The 21,100-nt window shown below is 41.6% G+C and overlaps 1 protein-coding gene across 9 annotated transcripts in view; it reads left to right on the top strand.

The window, feature by feature from the left end:
- CTNND2 (catenin delta 2) overlaps window positions 1-21,100 on the top strand; it is a 444,220-nt gene that overhangs the window by 191,523 nt on the left and 231,597 nt on the right. For all 9 annotated transcript variants that reach the window (XM_083188240.1, XM_083188245.1, XM_083188239.1 and 6 more), the window contains exons 7-8: window positions 1,977-2,541; window positions 5,175-5,366. In XM_083188240.1, the coding sequence (XP_083044366.1) occupies window positions 1,977-2,541; window positions 5,175-5,366 (757 nt within the window). The remainder of the gene's footprint in view (window positions 1-1,976; window positions 2,542-5,174; window positions 5,367-21,100) is intronic.

Here is a 21,100-nt window from a genome sequence, read left to right as displayed (position 1 = left end):
TAACCTAACTTTTTAATTATGTGGGTGCTACTTTAGGTATATACATTTTACTAATAGTAATACAGATTATATGGAGGTTTATATTCTGAGTTCATAGCGGTTTAACAACTTGCCTTGCAAATACGTACAGTATAGGATATGAACGCAATCAGCAGTACATTACATGACCAGGTCATATCTCATACACATCTGTAAAACATGTGTGGGATCTTGTTGTTGTCCAGGATAGTGGCTTGAAACATAAACATCAAGAGCCAAATGGTGTGAGAATCAGAGTGAGAGATTTTGAGAAGTTGTCCTATATTTTTAAAGTGGCAATCATTTACACTGAAAAACCAGGTTGATTTGGCCATGTAATTGATTGCTGCTTTTAAAAAAAGAAGGGAAAACTCTACCAAAATCGCTCATTCTGATTCTCACACCCTATAACATTTGGGGAGTAATTTAGCGGTGATCGGATGGGACTGTTCCGATGATGGGGGGTCTGCAAATGCGTGTATTTGTGCATATGCATATGCAGACCCCCTGTGTGAATGCCTTCGGTGAGTCTCACACTCGCTGTGTTGTTCGCACGGATAGGGGAGGGGGCGGATGGGGGGACACCGCGGGAGAATGGCCAGCGTTTTATGGATGTCCCCAGTAAATGGTGCCCCCCCCCCCCCGCGCGCGCCGCTGAATGCATCCCCTCGGTAACATGCAACTGGATGTGTCCAAGACCACATCCCCTTGGATGTGGCCGAAGGGAAGAGAAATCATTTGGTGGTCACCTTCCATTGAATGTTTTTCCTCCCCTTTGGAAATAAGTCAGAGAAAATAGACTGCTATTTTCGCCGCTGTTCAACGAAAACGGGGCAGACACTGATGTCATGTGACATCAGCCGCCCATAAAACGCTGGGTGTTCCCTGACTTTAGCCTGGTGGCGGCTTCTGTCCACCACCGAGCCGTTCGCTTCCGGGGTCTGCACATGAGCAAATATGCACATGCACATACCCCCATTGGAATGGGGACAAATTTGGCCCCGTCCAATCAAACCAGAATCACCCACAGTCCCTAGACTAGTACTGTAAATATAGTCAATGTTAAAGGGAAAAGGGAGGAGGGAAGTCGACCAGTGCACAGGTTTGGGTAAGAAGAAAATTTTTAACTGTACATACTAAGGCCTGTTTTACACTAATGTAAGGAGTGGTCAGTACTCTTGTTAGGAATGCAGCATTCACATTTGAAGACTGAGATGAACATAATAGTGGGATTCACTGGCAATTAGGGACCTAAACAGTTCCAGAAAATTGAGCTTAGCAGATAAGGAGTCTCTCATTTTTTATTTTACAGCTCTATACACACTAATCGATGCCCACCAATGCCGATATTGACGGGGCAAAAAGCCCCGGCAGGGTGCCAGCATTGGCAAGTGCATATACACTTGGGAGCATCATTGGGAGCGATGGCCGTCACTAACGACGACCTCCCTTGTCTGTACATGCAGTACGAGGGAGGATTTAATTGACAATGCAAGGGAGTGTGCATTGTTAACGATGTTGCGTGTACACACTAGACAAGATAATAAAAGATGTCACTCAGAAGCGCTTTCTGAGTAATATATTTTATAATATCTTTTAGTGTGAACATTCAATAGTTAATGATGAGCAGGAGCATGCATACTGTAGCTAAGGACCATTGATGTCTGCTGAACATGCAGGTCAATATATAGTCTCTGTGGCATCGCTGAACGATATTGTGTACCGATGTTGTTCAGTGTGTACACTCAATGTTAGCCACTCATGTTCGGGGACGATATTATTTACTATATCAGCCATGGCCATTTTCGCCTTATGTGTATGGGGCTTAAGTGTTTGTATGGTACTGAAAACATGAGAATGTACATACAGTACTTCTTCTTGTAGTGTTATTCAAATATGAAAAATTGTCATATTAGTAAAAGTTACTGTTTTAAATAGTTTTTTTTTCTTCACTACAGGGCACAAATAGCAGAGTTGCTCATTCATCTGGATCTGAATCCTCTCAATCACATGCTGCCTCTCATTCAAGAGAGTCCTTTGTGCCAAGCCATGGAAGTGCTTTCCATTTGCCTGATTCTCCGCATTCTTCAACACTTTTTTATTCAAGCTCAACTTTGCCAGCACAGAGAGTAAGCTCTCCCTTATCAATGCAGCAAGTAGGTTCTCCAACTAAGCTTCAGCGGGTGGGTTCTGCTTCAGAGAGTAGTGGTTACAGCACCGTGCAGAGGGTTTCTTCACCAAAACAGTCTCCAAGCCGCCTTGCCAAGTCCTACAGCACCAGTTCACCTATCAACATAGTTGTATCATCGGCTGGCCTTTCTCCTTCATCTGTACGTGTGACCTCTCCACCAACCATTCAGTCAAATATATCTTCTTCACCTTTGCATCAGTTGAGTTCAACTATCGGTTCATATGCTACTCTATCACCTACAAAACGACTTGTTCACTCCTCTGATCAGTACAATAAGCATTCTCAAGAACTATATGCCAACGCCACATTGCAGAGACCTGGCAGTCTAGCAGGTAAGGCCTCAGATTTATACCTAATATGCATGACACCATAAATTAATGGATATAAAAGTTTGTCTTTTAAGTGTAAAAACTGTATTAATTCTTTACATAAAAATAAGTTGCAAGTAAAAACTCACTAGAGGAAAATTAATTTGCAGACATTTCAACAGTATATGTGTATTGAAAGGTTCTAATCCCTTATCAGTAATATTGCAAAATATATATTTTTATTACAACTTCAAATTTAGACCAGTCAGCTGCATTGAATTGTAAAGACAGCATTGAATAGGGACCCACCGCTGTTTCCCCCATTGGGAAAAGTGGCGGAGCATTGCATTCCCCTCTTTGTCTTTTGATGAAGCACTCTGATCTGAGATGCTGGCTCATGCAGGCATACCATATTTTCCCCAGTGCTGCTGTGCCAAATGGTCCATCTCTGAATCAGGGCCAGTGTCAAGATGGGAAACATCCACATAGGGGGAAATTTACTAAGAAGGCCGGCATGGCATCACAAAGAGAGGGCGTGGTATTATACATTATACCACACACTGTAATGCCCATTACACATTTTAGCAAACTCCGTACTACTCATTACACATAAAGCCACATGCCGTAATGCCATTTACACATTGTGCCACACATCATGATGATCATTACATACTATATAACAACCCGTAATGCTCATTACATATTTGACACATAAGTGCCGCATACCTACATGCTCATTGTCAGGGCTTCATGCTCGATGCCAGGGGCTTCATGCCCAATGCCAAGGAGGAATACATGCTTGTTGCCAAGGGAGTGAATCGCTCATTGACAAGGGGAGTGACTTGCTTGTGCCAAGGGGGAGTGAAATACTGCAGCTGCAGTAAGACAGCCGCCAGCCTGTGCCACATACAATGTAAAACTGTGACAGCTGGGCAGAGAGAGTGGTGGGCTCAGGGCTGGTTCAAGCCTAATTTTTGTGGTGAGAAAACCTAGATTTTAGAGCCATCATTGTGGGTGAAGCTACAGTGTGGGTGGAGTATCAACTGATATGCAATAATAGGGACAGCGTGTGCTGGAGACCTGTGTCAAATCTAGGGCATAACCACATATATATACACAGTATGAGGCTAACTACTCACCTTTTATACAGTGAAGTACTGCCAGTGACCACTAGAGGCCACTCGATGGACCAGAAAGTGAAAGCAAAAGATCTGTTTCAAATTTGCTTTTGGTAGCAAGCTAGAAGTAAAAGCGTAAGTCAAAAATAGTATGACCTCTTAAGGGTTGCTGATTGGCAGTACATACTAAAGCGCAACCCTAAAGAAGTTATAAAATGTCATACTATTTTTGTAAAAGGGTGTCCTTCACCCCTGCAACTTGTTTTCAGTCTGGGAAACATGGCTATTGCTTCACCTTTCTAGTTCTTTTTAAGGATTCTTCTTTACTCCCAGAGCAGCATGAATTCTTTGTGGCATTATTTAATCAAGAAACTGGAAAAAATAAATAAGTAAAAAATGCTATATTGTAATTTTATATCATTTCTTTCTGATTCTTGAATTCATATAAGGAGGTTATTCAATGATTTGAGTAGGATTAAGTGGGCTGCAATACATTTTTAAATAAATATAGATTGCTTATCAATAAAATGCTTTTTGCCGATATTATATTATTATAACCATGCTAATTCACATAAAATGAAAAAAAAAAGGCCCCACTAAAATGGGAACTCATCTAGATTATACTAAATTGAAAAATGTTTTTTAAGGTCTGTACACCCTGCAATGCGGCGGCTGCCTGAACCCGCCAGGGAGGGAAGGAAGGTGTGTGCGTGTGTATGTGGGGGGCAGGGACCATACTGAGTTGAGCAGCATGGCACTCCTTTCCGTCTAGCAGATCAAAGCAGAATAGACTTGCCTGCACAGTCTATTTCTGCTTTTGATACCGATGCCGTGGGGCAGTGCATGGGGATCGAATCTGCCTCATATGCGTCTGTACATGTTCGATTCAGGGTCACTTTGTATTCAAATTGGACTATATAGTCCAAATCGAATACAAAGTGACCCTGAACCGCACCGTGTGTACACAGCATTCATGAACATAAGGCTGTGAACATAAAGTAGCCAAATAGGCTACTTTATGTATGGTGGTCTTGCCAGGATATGGTCTTGCCCACCACAAACTTATAGTCCATTTCCATTCCATCTATTAATCATTTCTTTAATTCCCCATTTTATTATATGCACCTACCATTTGGGACCCTTTGATCATAAATCCCCATTTTTTATCTGTGCTTCGCTTTTATAAAGCCAAATTTACACAAGAGTGTGGGGGTCTCCCATATAGTGCCATTCTCTGTGAGAATCAGAAAGTGAGAGATTTTGGGAGAGTTTTCCCATTTTTTTAAAGCAGCAATCATTTACACCGTAAAACCAGTTTGATTTTGCCATGTAATTGATTGCCGCTTTAAAAAAAAATGGGGAAAACTCTATACACTATTACATTTGGCCCATAATGTTTGTTACATACACAAACTTTGCAACAATTAAACGAATCATTTGTCATATTAATGTAATTTTAAATTAAGAGAATATTTTTGGTAAGCGCTATATCCATTTTTTTTACTTTATTTATTTAATTATGCTTATTTTTCCCTGCAGGATCTCGAGCATCTTACACCAGTCAGCACAGCCACATAGGCTCTGAATTAAGGGCGTTACAGTCACCAGAACATCACATAGAACCTATTTATGAAGACAGAGTTTATCAGAAGCCACCAATGAGAAGCCTCAGCCAAAGCCAGGGAGATCCATTATTACCAGCACATACCAGCTCATATCGCACCAACACAGGTAAGCGCTACCATACAGTGTTATTCCGACAGATTTTCTGCAGACAGTTTATAGCTATTTCGTTCATTAGTTAATTTTTATTTTACAAATGATCTTTTCTGCACTATGATGGGGTCTAGTTATTATAAATCCAAATTAGTATCATCTCCATTTTGAGCGCATTGGGGGTAATACCTAATTGCCTCGCTGTGACTTCACATGGCGGCCAATTATCCATAGACTGTGCACCTTCACCTTTATAGCGGCCCATAATACGCATGCGTAACTCCTAATGTGATGAAAGTTTGCTACTTTTTGGATTGCTAGCCGTACGCAAGTAGATTGACAGGAAGTAGGCATCTGCGGGTGGGAACCGGACGTTTCATGGCAGTGCCAAGAAAATGCAGGCGTGCCAAGTGTTTAAAGGGAGGGTGTGTGATGTTAGTTCTAGAAGGGATACAGTCTTTTGGTCACCAGCATGTTGGTCAACAGTCATTAGGTCGACATGCATTTAGGTCGACATGAGTCTAGGTCAACATGCAGGAAGGTCGACATGAGTCGACAGGGTCATTAGGTCGACATGGGTTAGGTCAACAGTCAAAAGGTCGACTTGGGTTTTTTTGTAAAATTTTGAGCCGACATGTGCCGACGGGTGGTATTTCATGCCCTACTATCCACTAGGGCAGGCATTCCCAACCACAGTCCTCAAGGCACACCAACAGTGCAGGTTTTGTAGATATCCAGGCTTGAGCACAGGTGACTTAATTAGTATGTGAGGGATTCTGATTAAACCATCTGTGCTGAAGCTGGATATCACTAAAACCTGCACTGTTGGTGTGCCTTGAGGACTGTGGTTGGGAATGCCTGCACTAGGGTGTGGTGAGAGAATAAAATAGTGTGCCAAGCATAGCAAGGCACCGTGCCCAAAGCATGGCGAGGGGACGCGGTGCTACTTTTCAGTGTCCATGTCGAATGTGTCGACATTTGGGACAAAAAATGAGAAAAACCCCATGTCGACCTTTTGGCTGTCAACCTAACCAATGTCGACCTAATGACCATGTCGACCTAATGTCCATGTTGACCTAACACATGTTGACCTAGACTCAAGTCAACATTCCTGCATGTCAACCTAGACTCATGCCGGTCTAAGTGCATGTCGACCAAATAGTGTCGACCTAATGACTGTCGACCAACATGCTGGTGACATGATACACACCCTTCTAGAATAGGTATGCCTGTATTCATGGTAGATGCCGAGTAAGTCTCTGGCTACTCTGAGCCTGCAATGAGCGATGCCTAGCGTACATATCATTAGATGGTGAGCAATTTATGAATGCTTTTAAACAGGTTTGCAGCCATACACATATTTTTACACAGCGAACACATTAATTCGCAAGGCAGGATTTCACTCTAGCAGGCATTGTCTACCTGATCACTAGAAATCCACGGCCCTGCAATCAGGTCTAAACTAAACCCATTGTCCAGGCCAGGGTCTGCACTTCTAACATAAACTTACTGACCCCAGCTGGGCAGTTCCGCCACTCATTCTAAGTAAACTGAGCAGGGGCGGAACTACCACCTTGGGCCCCTTTACCCAAGGGGGTAAAGGGACCCAATGCCACCGACCGCCCAGCAAAACAAAGTAACTTTCTTTCATTTTATATGTGCGGCGCTGCCGCGTGTGTCCGCGGACGTCGGGGACTGCACGGCCGGGTGGCAGGTGCATGTCGGGCCCACATGGATGCAGAGGCTATGACAGCAGCACCCTGCACCTCTGCATCCATTCCGTCTGATGACTGCTGGACTGGTCTCCGTCGGTAACCATAGCAGCAGGCAGCAGCCAATCGCAAGGCTGCCTGTTGCTGCTCTCACTCATTCTTGGAGTCAGACAGGAACTGAAGTCCTGTCTGCTCTGAGGCTGACCACCGAAGACTCAAGGAGGAGCGACAGGGAAAGCAACCATGTCAGCCTCTAGGTAATTTACTTTGAGGTGAGTGGGGGCCGCAGCTGAAACATCCCAAATTATAAGGGGGGAGGGGCACATAAAGCTTCTTAAAATAAAATAACAAAATAAAAGAGGGGCTGGAGGCACAGAAACATTTTACGGTACTTGTGAGTTATCTGGGCTGCCGATTTTTTGATTGTATGCCTTAAGTTAAGGCATACAATCAGATGCGATGCGATGCGATATCGCATCGCATCGCATCGCATGCGACCATCGGATGCGATGACCCGATTTTTCCATAGGAATCAATGTTAAAATGGACTGAGTCCATTTTAACATGGAATTCAATGGGAAAAAGGGGTCCTTTTCATACCCCTACTATCCAAGTGGGCATGGAGTTGGATATAAACCTGTGGCGAGCGTAGCGAGCCACCGAGCCCGAAGCGTGGCGAGCGAAGCGAGCCCCGCGAGGGGACGGTATTCTGTGTCCCCTCGCGGGGCTCGCTACGCTCGCCACGCTTCGGGCTCGGTGGCTCGCTACGCTCGCCACAGGTTTATATCCAACTCCATGCCCACTTGGATAGTAGGGGTATGAAAAGGACCCCTTTTTCCCATTGAATTCCATGTTAAAATGGACTCAGTCCATTTTAACATTGATTCCTATGGAAAAATCGGGTCATCGCATCGCATCGCATCCGATGGTCGCATGCGATGCGATGCGATGTGCCCGATCCGACCCGATTTAGAAATCGGCAGCCCGGATAACTCACAAGTACCCATTTTACAATTGAAGGGGGTGCACAAAAAAAGTATAACAGGGGGGGGGGGGGGGCACAAAAAAGCATAAAAAATATAACGGTGACTCAAACTTTAACCATCCCAGCCTAACTCTAACCATATACCCCCCTCCCCTGCACACTACCATTTATTATACACTCTCCAGTAGCTTAACCCTAACTATACATCCCTTCATAGACCAACCCTATCTATACACCCCCCCCCCCACAGCCCAACCATTCACCACTCACCTGCAGCCTAACCCCACTCATCCCCCTTCCCTTTCCCACAGCCTAAACCTAACCATACACTCCCCTCCGCAGCCTAACTATAAACCCCTGCAGCCTATAACACAAACCACATAGACAAACACCCCGCAGGCAATAACCCTAACCACACACACACACCGCAGCCTATAACCCTAGCCACACACACACAGAGCCAGAAAATACAACCCCCCCCCCTCCAGCCCAGCAAAAATTTCCTAAAAAAAAAAAAACCCTCACCCCAAAAATAACACACATACACACCGCAGTCTATAACCCTAAACACACACAAACCCTGCAATCTATAACCCTAACCATACACACACACCCCGCAGCCTATAACCCTAACCATACACAAACCCCCAGCAACCTGTATCCCTAACCACACACACCCCACAGCCTATAACCCTAACCACACACACTCCGCAGCCTATAACCCTAACCACACACACCCTGCAGCCTATAACCCTAATCATTCACACACACACTCTCTCTCACACACACACACTGCAGACCGTCTTTGGCGATCACTGTACCCATTTTGAGTGGCCCAAAGCATATTTTTGCACCTGGGCCCACAACTCGCTGGTGACGTCTTTTCTGGCCAGCACAGAATTGTCACCTAGTTTTTTTTTTGGTGGCTTATCATGGGATGCTGCTTCATACACATAATAGACATTAAATATACAGACAGTGCTCTGCTCACCACTCTTGGGTTCAGATAGCTCTCTGTTGGAGAGCAGAATGAGGGAGAACTGAAAGGAACAGTGACCCAGTATCAGTATTGTCCCAACGGAGTCAGAGTGCTGTGTGTTTTGGGTCCTGAAATAGTGTTTGAAAAAAAATGTACCTGAAATATGTAAATCCAAGCAATCTGTGAAGTCAATAGCCCTCTCTCCTCTAAACCAACACATATTTAAAACAAAAGCACAATATTATGAAATACTAATTCCTCACCTTCAAGCTCCATTATTAAATTAACAGCTTTCAGAATTTAACAATTTGTATGAATGTAATTTTTTCAGTGTTCAGTTCCAAATATTTCCAATTTTAAAGGAAAGTTTGGATCAGCTGGTGCAGGGGAGTGGATGGTGTTTGAACACATTGCTCAACAAGCTAATTAATGGTGGGGGAAGTTGCAGGCTCCCAGTAAAGCCCCGTACACACGGGGGAGATATATTGCTCAGCCATATATCGCTGAGCAATATATGGCTGAGCAATATATTGCTCAGTTTCTCCTTTTCATCAGCGACCAGAGATGGTCGCTGATGAAAAAGAAACTACCGGGGGAGCCCGGCAGTGGGAATCAGCTGGTCGCAGGAGCATGTTCCTGCGACCAGCGATCACTACAGGGGTAAAAACGGGAGCGCGCACCCGGCGATATATCGCCGGTGCACACTCCCATCGCGGGCAATATGGTCGCTTAGCGACCATATTTCCCACGATATTACACAAAATCGCCCCCGTGTGTACGCACCTTTACAAAAACAATTTACAATGCAGACCTTTCTTTAAATGAAAAGCATCAGATATTGAAAAATGGGATTCATGTACCTGTAAATAGGAGATGAGATGGTTTTAAAACTTCACTCCAATCGTAACTCATGCTTCAGATGACATGCTTGAGATGCAGGCTTAGATGGCAGGCAAGCCTTAACTCCTTAACAGAAAGCAAAAGCAAAATTATCTGTTTCAAACTTGCTGGATATGGAGAGAGGGGGCTATGAAGGCAGAGATTGGAGGTAGACAGAGCCAAATTTCCCATTAGGCACGTGAGGCACCGGACTAGGGGCGGCACATGTTTGGGGGCGGCACTTGGATGCCTGTGATAGTACTGTCAGCCCAAAATGTACCAATAACTGCAAAATATCCACTGTACTGTACTATATTTCATCTTAAATGGAGTGTAAATGGATAGGACATGCAGATACTGCCCCTATAAACTGTCCTACTTAGTAAACATTATTGTTGTGCCTAGGGGCGCCCTCATCCCTAAATCCGCCCCTGGAGGTAGATGCATATAGTGACTAAGCCACCAAGTTGACATAGACCATAGAGGGCACTCACCAATCCAAATCAGATATAAGGCATCTTATTCCATCATCATCATCCATGTCATTATTATAGTCATCATTTCAATCATTTCCTTTCTTATGTCAAGACCGGTCACCAATGCATTTTTACAGCATATACAGTAAAGACAATACCTTGTAAATAGATAGATATACACAATATAAGATAGAGGGAGAGCAGGATATTTAAATAAGACATTTGCACGTCTGCAAGTGAAGGTGAATCTCCTGACATTCCCCATTCCTAGTCCAGTGGTCAGAATTAGGAGAAAATTACCAGACTGAGGAGGTGTGGCTAAATAATATGCATCACATCATTTAGCCTTGTCCACGGAACCTCAAATTGCAGAATTTTTCCTTTGGAGCTGGTGGAGCCTAATGTTGTGACAACAATACTTGGTGTGACCTCCATTTGTATTCAAACAGCACCAATTGTGTTAGGCACACTTTTACACAATTTTTAAATTCCTTTAAAAACTGTGTACACTCGTACACAGTTTTTAAAGGAATTTAGCAGGTAGGTTGTTCCAAACATCTTGGAGAACTTACCACAGATCTTCTGTAGATGTAGGCTAGCTCAAATCCTTTTGTCTCTTCATGTAATCCCAGCCAGATTTAATGATGTCGAGATCACGGCTCCATGGGGGCAATATCAATGCTTGCAGGACATCTTGTTCACCTTTACATGGAATACCAATCATTGGCTGTATGTTTGGGTCCATTGTCCTACCCTATATTTATCCTGTCCTATATTTGAAGTAAACAAGACACTTCCCTTATGGTATTTCATGATGGATAAGTACCTGCCTTTATTTCTCAGCTGTGAGGACACCATTAAGCCTGACCAAAGCCCCAACTCCAATTGCTGAAATGCAGCCCCAAACCACCACTATACTTTACTGTTGCCTGGAGACACTCATTATTCTACCGGCCTCCACCGGTGAATAAACTGCCTTCTTTTACAGTCAAATATTTCAAATGTTGACTCATCAGTCCAGAGCACCTGCTGCCATTTTATGCACCCCGCTTTCTTTGTTCTTATGCATAGTTGATTCACTTGGCTTTGTTTCCAATGCCGTTGGCATGTGTATTCCAGCATTATTCAGATTTTTACCATTTTGACAGACGTAATCACATATGTTCCATATTAATTCAATTGCAATCCGTAACTTTATCAGAGTATTATGAAGTGTGAAAACCATAACATAAAACCTTTTTATTATTGATTTGAGAAAATAAATATGTTTGTATTGCAAAATGACTGACTGTAGTAATTATAATTATGTTTGGTCTATTTTTTTTCTGCAACAAAATTTTATTAAATAACTAGATAGCAGCTGATAAATAAAATCATCAGCTTTTTGTTTCTCTATGTACAACAATTAGAAATCAGCAAAATAGAAATCATAGACTATAGTATTTGGAAGTCAATTAGCATCAGTAATATACAATGGGCTAATTAACCCCCCTGAGCTATCCATTTAGGCCTGGGGGGTTAATTAGACAGCAGTAAATGACAGGCCACTTGCATGTCTTATCAAGGATTTTTTTTAACCAGGACCTCAGCAGGTTCAGAAACAAAATCTTCATCAGCCTGTTTTCCAGTGAAAACACACATTGTAGGCTAGTGACATTATTTAAGGCTCCCCACACACTAGAACGATTTTTTGGCCGATTTCCGACCAATCGTCCAATATATTGGTCGATTGTTATCCATAATCGGCAATAATACGCCGATTTTTGCTGATTATCGGTAAAATTCGGCCGATATATCGGACGGTCTGTCGGAAATCGGACAATCGGCCAAAAAATTGTTCTAGTGTGTGGGGGCCTTAAGATTCTGTGTGTTTTCACCCAAATATTAATGTATGGGGAAAAGGTGGGCTTTTATTGAATATCCTGAAGCTGAAAAATTCAAAACAGCTTAAGGCCACACCAATTTCTTACACTCCTTAAATGTTCCCCTTTTTATGTTGAAAAGAAAGAAAATTGTATGAAAAATATATATATGTAACCAATGACATTATATTCCTTTGAAGTAGACTTTCTAGCGCTACTGTAATTACTGTACATATATCCAGGGATACAACCCATAATCGGTATTTAGCCCAATAAGTATATTATATTATAGGGGGTATCACAGCTAGTATATACTGTACATCTTAGTTACTGTAGATCTGCAAAAAAGGTTGAAATTGATGGACATATGTCTTTTTTAACCTCAACTACTATGTATTTTACATATGAAAACAACCCAGATAGTTACAGCTATTAAAGTAAAACTGTAAGGGAGTATAATGTGGAAACAAGACCAAGTTATGTACTCTGATTTAAAATACGTAAATAGATACTGTGATAATTATCTACAAATCCAAAATTTTAGTAGTAATTTACAGGTTTGAAAGAAAACTTGTAGATGCAATTAAGCAAACCAAAGGTAGTTTTTTTTTAAATAAAGTATTTTTGTAAATAAGTATTGTATACAAAGTAAACTTATATTTAGAGGGTTAGGGGTAAATTTACAAAGAATTTTCAGTTGAGATCAAAAATCCTGTGCATCGCTAGGATGCCAAAAGAATCGTATTTCCATGAATTGTGTTTTTTGTTGGCATATGCAGTCGTAATTGGTTCGAGTTCAGTCATATTAAGCTGAAATCAAATACCGTATGTGTTTCTCATATTGATGCCTTCTTTAATTCCTGTTCATGTTCATTTATATAACTGTACAGGGTGAGTCACCCATATTCAAAAGTCTTGAACCAGAAATATTTTGGATATCGGATTTTTCTGTATTTTGGAATATTTTGGAATATTTGAATACCATTGGTAAGATACCATAATGAGATATATTAGGTATGGGACCAAAGTCTAAACACAGAATGCATTTATGTTTCATATACACAAATAGGTGTAGGTAACAGTATGTTAACTTTTGTGCACAAATCAAAGTTTGCATAAGTTGAATCATCAGAAAGCAAAGTTGTCATCATCTGTGTTGCGCTCAAAAATTTACATACCTGTGTGACACTCTTATGAATTTTTGCACTCTTGCAGTTCACATTTAGACCAGACTTTTATCCAGGGACGTGCAGTCAGGGGAGGCAGGGTAGGCAGTGCCTCACCTGTCATAAATGATTTAAAAAAAATACAGATATTTAACACACATATAGTGTGCAATAAATATCTTATTTGTATTTTTTTTATATATAATTTATGTGGTGGGGAGGCATCGGGACCTGTGCCTCCTATTGACAATTTAAAATTGCCAGCAGCGGGGGGGCGGATCTAAGGACGGGCACAAAAAGTGTCCAAAAAGCCCATTAGAAACCAATGGGGTAGCGGCACCTACACATCTGCCTCAGTGACAGGGCTGTCACTGAGACAGATGTGATAGGACAGCAGATACAGGCTGTCATACACCGACAGCCTGTATCCGCTCTCAGAGCCAGCCCTATCTGCCGGGATCAGAGCGTGCAGCAGCAGCAGCTGGACCAGCCGGGGGACACTAATTACCAGACACGCACCCCCTCCCCTACCCAGAAGCTATTACCTGCAATGTCGGGCACTGGCAGCGGGCATCTGCGTTTGGCAGGTATTGGCGGCGATAGTAGCGGGCAGCGCCGGCGGTAGTGGGCATCTGCGGCGGGAGCGGGACTCGTTCAAAGCGCAGCACATCCTTGTCTCCATAAAGAGCAGGGGCCAGGACGGTAGTGTTCTTTGTGCTGTGTCCCCCCTGATCCACCCACATGTCTCACCCGGAGCCAGGTAATGTGCCAGAGTGCCCCTGCAGCCGCACACGTGAAAGCGCACACTCCGCTGACATGTTGCCGGTCACCACTAGTATATTCCTAAAGTACCCCCGGGGCTCCCTGCCTGTGTCCTGTCCCCGTAGCTGCCGCTGGGAAGCCGTATTCCATTACTGTGCTGTCCCCTGAGCAGCGCAGGAGAACCAGTGGCTGCAGCAGGGGGTCTGTGAACAGACGCAGTGTCCGGTCAGAGAGGAGGGTGAGTGTATACACTGCCCAGCACGGAGAGGCAGCCGTGACAAGAGGGAGCCTGCTCCTGGTCCTGGCTGGGGGGTGGCTGCTAGTACGTCTTTTTATCTTCCAGCCTTAGACTCCGGGGGCCGGCAAGTGGGCTAGCAGGTCGGGGGAGCACAGCATGCGGTTGCCGGGAGCATTCAGCTGTTTCGGTAACTGGCTGCTGTGCTGTTCCTGAAAGGTGATTGCAGGAGGCCGTTGAACGCTGCACCAGGGTGAGATCTGGCCTCTGTGAGCCCAGGTACGGCTCAATCTCCTTCTACGGGACTCCTCAGTATTCCTCCACCCGGCATGTATACTGCATCTATGTGCATCTTACATCACTGTGTAAGGTGACCTTCCAGCACACACATATATATATATATATATATATATATGTGTGTGTGTGTATGTGTATATATAAATTAAATATATATATATATATATATATATATATATATATGCTTGGTATAAATCAATCAGAGCCTCACCAGTGACTGACGTCACCGCACGTCACTGCTTTTATCATGTTTACCAAACCTTACAGTCGTAACAAAGTTATCCTCACAACTGGTGTCCTGGTTTGCCATATCTAAACTAGCATCCCATGAACTGCTCTATTCTGAGTGCAATTCATTTTGGTCAACTATTCTACCATACCGACTAACATTGGCAGACAGTGGAGTGGGAAACTTCACGCATGCTCCTGAGAAGAGGTATGGTATTGTGAGTATGGGGTGTGGCTTTGTAGCATCCCACATTTCATCGCTCTAGGGGCATGTACAGCAACCCCGAAGATGTCAGGGACTGCATGGTAACTATGTACCTGCTGCTTGCCCATCACATAGCAGAACAGTGGTGTGATTGCCCCAGCTGCCACCCCCTCAACCCCACCCATCCCACTCCAGCAGTGATTTTCAACCTTTTTACCTTGCGGCACAATAAATAAGATTTTAAAAATTGCCAAGGCACACCATGAGATCCCCACAGGAAAAAAAAAAACCTATTGGCTCCCATATAAAAAACAATCACACTGGTCCTCACAGGTAACAAAAATAAAATACATTGACCCTTTACATAAAAAGAAGAGACCAGTAAATAACAGTTGAACTGCTGGTGGCTGTAAACTGGTTTTGGCATCTCTAGATCTGGGGGCACACTTGAGAACCGCTCAAGGCACACTAGTGTGCCACGGCACAGTGGTTGAAAAACACTGCACTACAGGATTGTTGGAAGGTATGCTCTACATACAGATAGAGACATCCTTATCTAGCCCTTCAGAGACAAAGAAACATATAATTTGATGGCAGATAAGAACCACTTATCTTCAAGTCTTCCCCTTTTTTAAACATGTTACCTCAAACCATATTTGATCCTTATATTTTTGTAAGGATATCAATATGCCTATCCCAAGCATGTTTAAATTGCTCTACTGTATTTAACTCTACCACCTCTGATGGGAGGCTATTCCACTTACTTTATCCACTACCCTTTCTGTGAAGTAATTAATGCACCTCCTCGTGTTCTGTTGCTCCTCTTCCTGTGAAGAATGTCTCCCACCTGTACCATTTTAAAACCCTTGATATATTTGAAAGTTTCTATCATGTCCCCCCTTTCCCTTCTCTGCTCTCATCTATACATATTAAGATCTTTTAGTCTTTCCTGGTATGCTTTGTGATGTAGGCCATGCACCATTTTAGTTGCCCTTCTTTGTACAGACTCTAATTTATTTATATCCTTCTGGAGATATGGCATCCAGAACTGAACACAGTACTCTAGATGAGGTCGCACCAATGACCTATACAGTGGCATTATTACTTTTTTCTTTCTACTGCTGATACCTCTCCCTATGCAACCAAGCATCTGACTTACCTTCTTCATTGCTTTGTTACACTGCCTACCTGCCTTTAAGTCCCCTGAATAGTGACACCTAGATCCCTCTCTTACTCAGTAGTTTCCATTATAGTGCCATTTATACTATATTTAGTCTTTGGATTTTTGAGACCCAAGTGCCTGATTTTACATTTTTTGGCATTAAACTGTAGTTGCCATTCTCTTGACCATTCCTCTACCTAGATTATCAATCATTTGTTTTACCCCTCCTGGTGTGTCTACCCTGTTGCATACCTTTGTGTCATCTGCAGAAAGGCACATTTTACCCTCAATTTCATTTGCAATATCACCAGTAAAGATATTAAAAAGCACTGGTCCAAGTACAGATCCCAGGGGTACTCCACTTGTAACCTTTCCCTCCTTTGACTGTATTCTGTTTACTACAACTCTCTGTTTTCTGTCCTGCAACCACGCTCTTATCCATTCAACCATCTTCGAATCCAATTCCAAGCTTTCAAGTTTATTTAACAGTCTGCGATGTGGGACAGTGTCAAAAGCTTTACTAAATTCTAGATAAGCTACATCTACAGCCCCACCTTGATCTATTCCTTCACTCACCCAGTCAAAAAAGTCAATAAGATTTGTTTGACATGATCTTCCCCCAGTAAACCCAAATTGCTGGTTTAATAGGATTAAGTGAGCCAGAGTTTTCGGACTTTAATCCAATGGTAATCCCCTATGTATTGTTCTATGTATTGTATTGCACCTGAGAACAATAGGCCTTGGCGCACCATGGCTCACCATCGCTATCCATAGAAGGCTAGCTGAAGAAGGCTTCATCTGTACAGGCAACAGGACATTTTTTGTAAGCAATGCCATTAATTGGTATACCAGATGTAAGGTTATGTTCCATGGTTCCCCTGACAATCAAGGCATTATTATTATTATTATTATTTTGTATTATTTTAGTATCATATTTAGAAAAGGAATATAATTTGATTACTGTGCTAATATACAACTATACACATTTGCACCTTTACCTGTTTCACCAATCAACCCAGCAATTTAGCCCAGGTTATAAGAAAGGTTAAATCCAGGTTGCCCTCTGCATAATGGGTGACCCGGTTTAATGTGAAAGTGACGGACCCAGGTTGGTTCAAGTTCAAATACCTATTCCAAATAATTATATCAGGTGTACCACTGACACATATTGTAACTACATGGTCAAAAGACATTGATCATTAATCATACTTATTGATTGATTGAAACATTTATTTAGAAAATTTCTGATTAAGATAGCATACAGTTTGTGTCTTTATTATTGAAAAATTTGTTTTATTTACATTTTAGGTTTAGAATCGGAAAGACATTATCATATATGTTTCTACTCTTGATCCATAGATAGCAAAGAACATGCGTGCGTGTTGAAACATTTACATTGATTTTTTTAAATTAAATATACAATTTATTAAGCTCCTTGTTTAGCGGCAAACACAGAATTTGTAAAGGGGGTTTCCGGATAATAGATTTATATATATATATATACAGTATATATATATATATATATATATATATATATATATATATATATATATATATATATAAAAACAAGAGGAATCAGATAATTACTGAACAAATAATTATAGTACAGGTGGAGCTGCTCTCTTTGGACGGGGATCTGGCGTGACTACTGCCATGTGCCAGGTCTGCCAGGAATTCTAGGCAATGGGATGTGCGAGCATGCGAGACGTTCGCGCATCCCTGTCTCCGCCATACGCCATCTGCCAGCTTTTCCGATATGGCGAGCTGGCAGACTGAACTTGAGCGGCTTAATCTGTAGTGTTTGCTGAATATGAATAAAAGTCCTAATTCATGTTTTACACAAATTCAGTTGCAATTGACATTCTGTAGGTTATGAAGTTGCTAATGTCAGCAAGTAAAGCTAATAATGAAAAGAGACACTACTGGACTCATCGCAAGCTCAATTGTAAAAGCCTACACATTTGCATATTATACACAATTGCAGAGAACATTGAAGCTTAGGGTTGGACTAAGTCTACGCAGACTCCCAACGTAGTAGTGACTCAATGACACATATTTTTTAAGAATGATCATGCAGTCATTAGATGATACAGGCGCTGATAATGGTCATGGCACACCTGCATCTTTCCTACCACTCCCCAATAACTCCCCTTTATCATCTCCAAATAGCCACCTGTCAATCACCTTGTGACAAGGTTTTCAGTGCAAGCGCGCCTGCAGTCGAACCCTTGCACATGCGCATTTTGATTGGAGCACATGGACAGTTTTCAATAATTGCTCTGGTGCGTGAACAACGACCATTGCTAACACATATGAATTTTGACCAAAGTGTCCACCAAGTGCAAGGAATATTGACATGAACACATTTCTCTGTGTTTTATCTCATGATTTGTTATACAAAGAAATATTGTTTGGAAATGTTACTGAGTAAAGCCATCCTTGTAGACAACATTTTGAGTAAAACCGTTGTTTCATCAGTTGGTAAAAGTTTCATTTGAAATAGTTTTGTTCTTCAGTAGGAAACATAATGTAGTCCTTGATTAAATACTGCTTGTCAATTATCAATTTCCGGAGAGGGCAATAAATGTTGTGGAGGACTCTGTATGGCACGTTAGATGAAAAAACACCAATGTTGTGCATACTGTATATGGTCATAAAAAGGTTATAAGAAAATAATTTTAGATATGTTCCCATGTAAATGGCTTGATGTGAATATCGCTGGCATAATGATACCTACCGGTGTTTTTAGAAGCATAATTGTTGAATATTCAGAATGGGATAATTCCTTTGTGTCAGCTCTTCCATAGGCGCACGAGCAAACTACCAAGTAACAGAGTAGTAAATATATGTCACATTTGGCCTTGACTTATATTCATGGCCATTGCGAAAGAAAGACTTATAGGAAATAGATTTCATTGTGTTGTCAGTTCTTTCTTTGGCTTTCCTTTAGGGGTAGATGTACAGTATCAACTAGTGGATAAGTTGCCCAAATCAACCAATCAGCTTCAAGATATCATTTTTTTATAATGTACTTGATAAAGGATAACTATAAACAGATTTATAGTTGTCATAAACTACTTTCCTATTGTCCAGTTTGAAAGCTCTCCCCATTAATGATTGTGTTTTTAATAGTGACAGTGCTTTCTCCTTTTGTACATTTGTTATGGGCATGCATTGCCGGCAAATTATTAGGAAATGAGTGGAATCTTGGGTGAGTGTTCTACTAAGCTTTCCTAGAGGATCGGTATATAGGATCAGGTTTTACAAAGCATTTTTGAGAAATACCGTTCCATTTTAGCACTATCTCTGTGATTGATGCTAATGAAAGGTAGAATGCAAATTTGAAGGAGTTACCACAAAACACATTTACTAAGTTATGGCTTCATTAACATGTATGGACTTACACTAGTGTCTGTGATGTTGTTATTTGAGAGTAACTTCTACTGAGCATGTTCAAGATGGATGTTTTACAGATTTCTATATATAAAACTCTGCCCTGCCCCAGCCCCTGGTCTGCGTTCCATCCCGCCAATCTTTGTCCACTGCTCCACACGGTATCCTGCTCGGTCTGATACTTTGAATTTCTGTGAAAAATAACACTAATATATTTATTGGTGTTTAACAAAATGCAGTCAGGAAGAAAGGCTAGTTCACAGTTTTCTTACCTTTAAATACCTGTAGAAATGTGGACTCTTGTGTAGTGATTGAGCAATACAAAATCTAAATATATTTTCAAGTTAATTTTTTTAAATATGTAAACTCACAATAAAATTATTTCACTCTCCATTTGGACTCCAAAAAAACAATGAAATAAAAATGTTTGAACTGCACATTCAGATATTTTAAATAATATTGATTATAGTTGTGCAACTTTGCAATTTTAAGTAATAAAATGTATTGCTTCATTTGTAAGGAAACACTGCTATTGCTAGATCTTCAGATGAAGAACATCTAATTTTTCACCATGTACTGGAAAAATTAGGAAAATAAGAAATATTACATACTGTATGGTGATAATGTAATAATATGATGTATGTACTCGCCAATAATAGGTGTGGCAAAACTTCGACAAACAATGATTCATACTGTATCTCAATGTGATATTCGAAAGATGTGTACACACGGGTGCGATAGGGGCTGGAAATAGTGTCGCTGGCGACCATATTGCCAGTGATGGGAGTGCGCGCTCCCGTTTTCAACCCCGTTCTTGCTCCTGTGACCAGCTGATTACCTCTGTGGCACCGCCGGCAGAGGTTCCCTTTCATCAGCGACCATCTCTGGTCGCTGATGAAAAGGAAAAACTGAGCAATATATTGCTCAGCCATATAGTGCTAGCAATATATGGCTGAGCAATATATCTCCCCGTGTGTACGGGACTTAAGTCACAGAAAGAGAAGAGAAACATGGTGTTCACTGTGTCATTGCATTGTGAGATTAAAATGAAATAAATTATTTCATTAAATTCATGTCTTGTAGCTTAAGGTTCCATTACAGGTTGAGTATCCCGTATCCGAATATCCGTTATCCGAATTATTCCGAAAACCATACATTCCGGAAAGTGAACCAAAAAATTTTTTTTTGCTAAAAACTTACTGGGGACATCTGTAACAGCACTACTGAGGTAATGATATGTAACTGGCACTATATATGTGCAAGACAATGATTGCTTGACATTTAAATTCAGTGCCTGAGATTGTACACAAACTTTGTTTCATGTTTTGAAACCTTGTTTTATGCACAAATAAAATATATTTGTGTTTATTTCATGTGTTTGATGTATATGTACAACATAAATGCAAGA

This window comes from Crinia signifera, chromosome 5 (assembly GCF_055691185.1).
Source record: "Crinia signifera chromosome 5, ASM5569118v1, whole genome shotgun sequence".
NCBI classification, from domain to species: domain Eukaryota; kingdom Metazoa; phylum Chordata; class Amphibia; order Anura; family Myobatrachidae; genus Crinia; species Crinia signifera.
The sequence above is the reverse complement of the archived record's forward strand: the minus strand, read 5'-3'. Positions and strand labels throughout refer to the sequence as shown.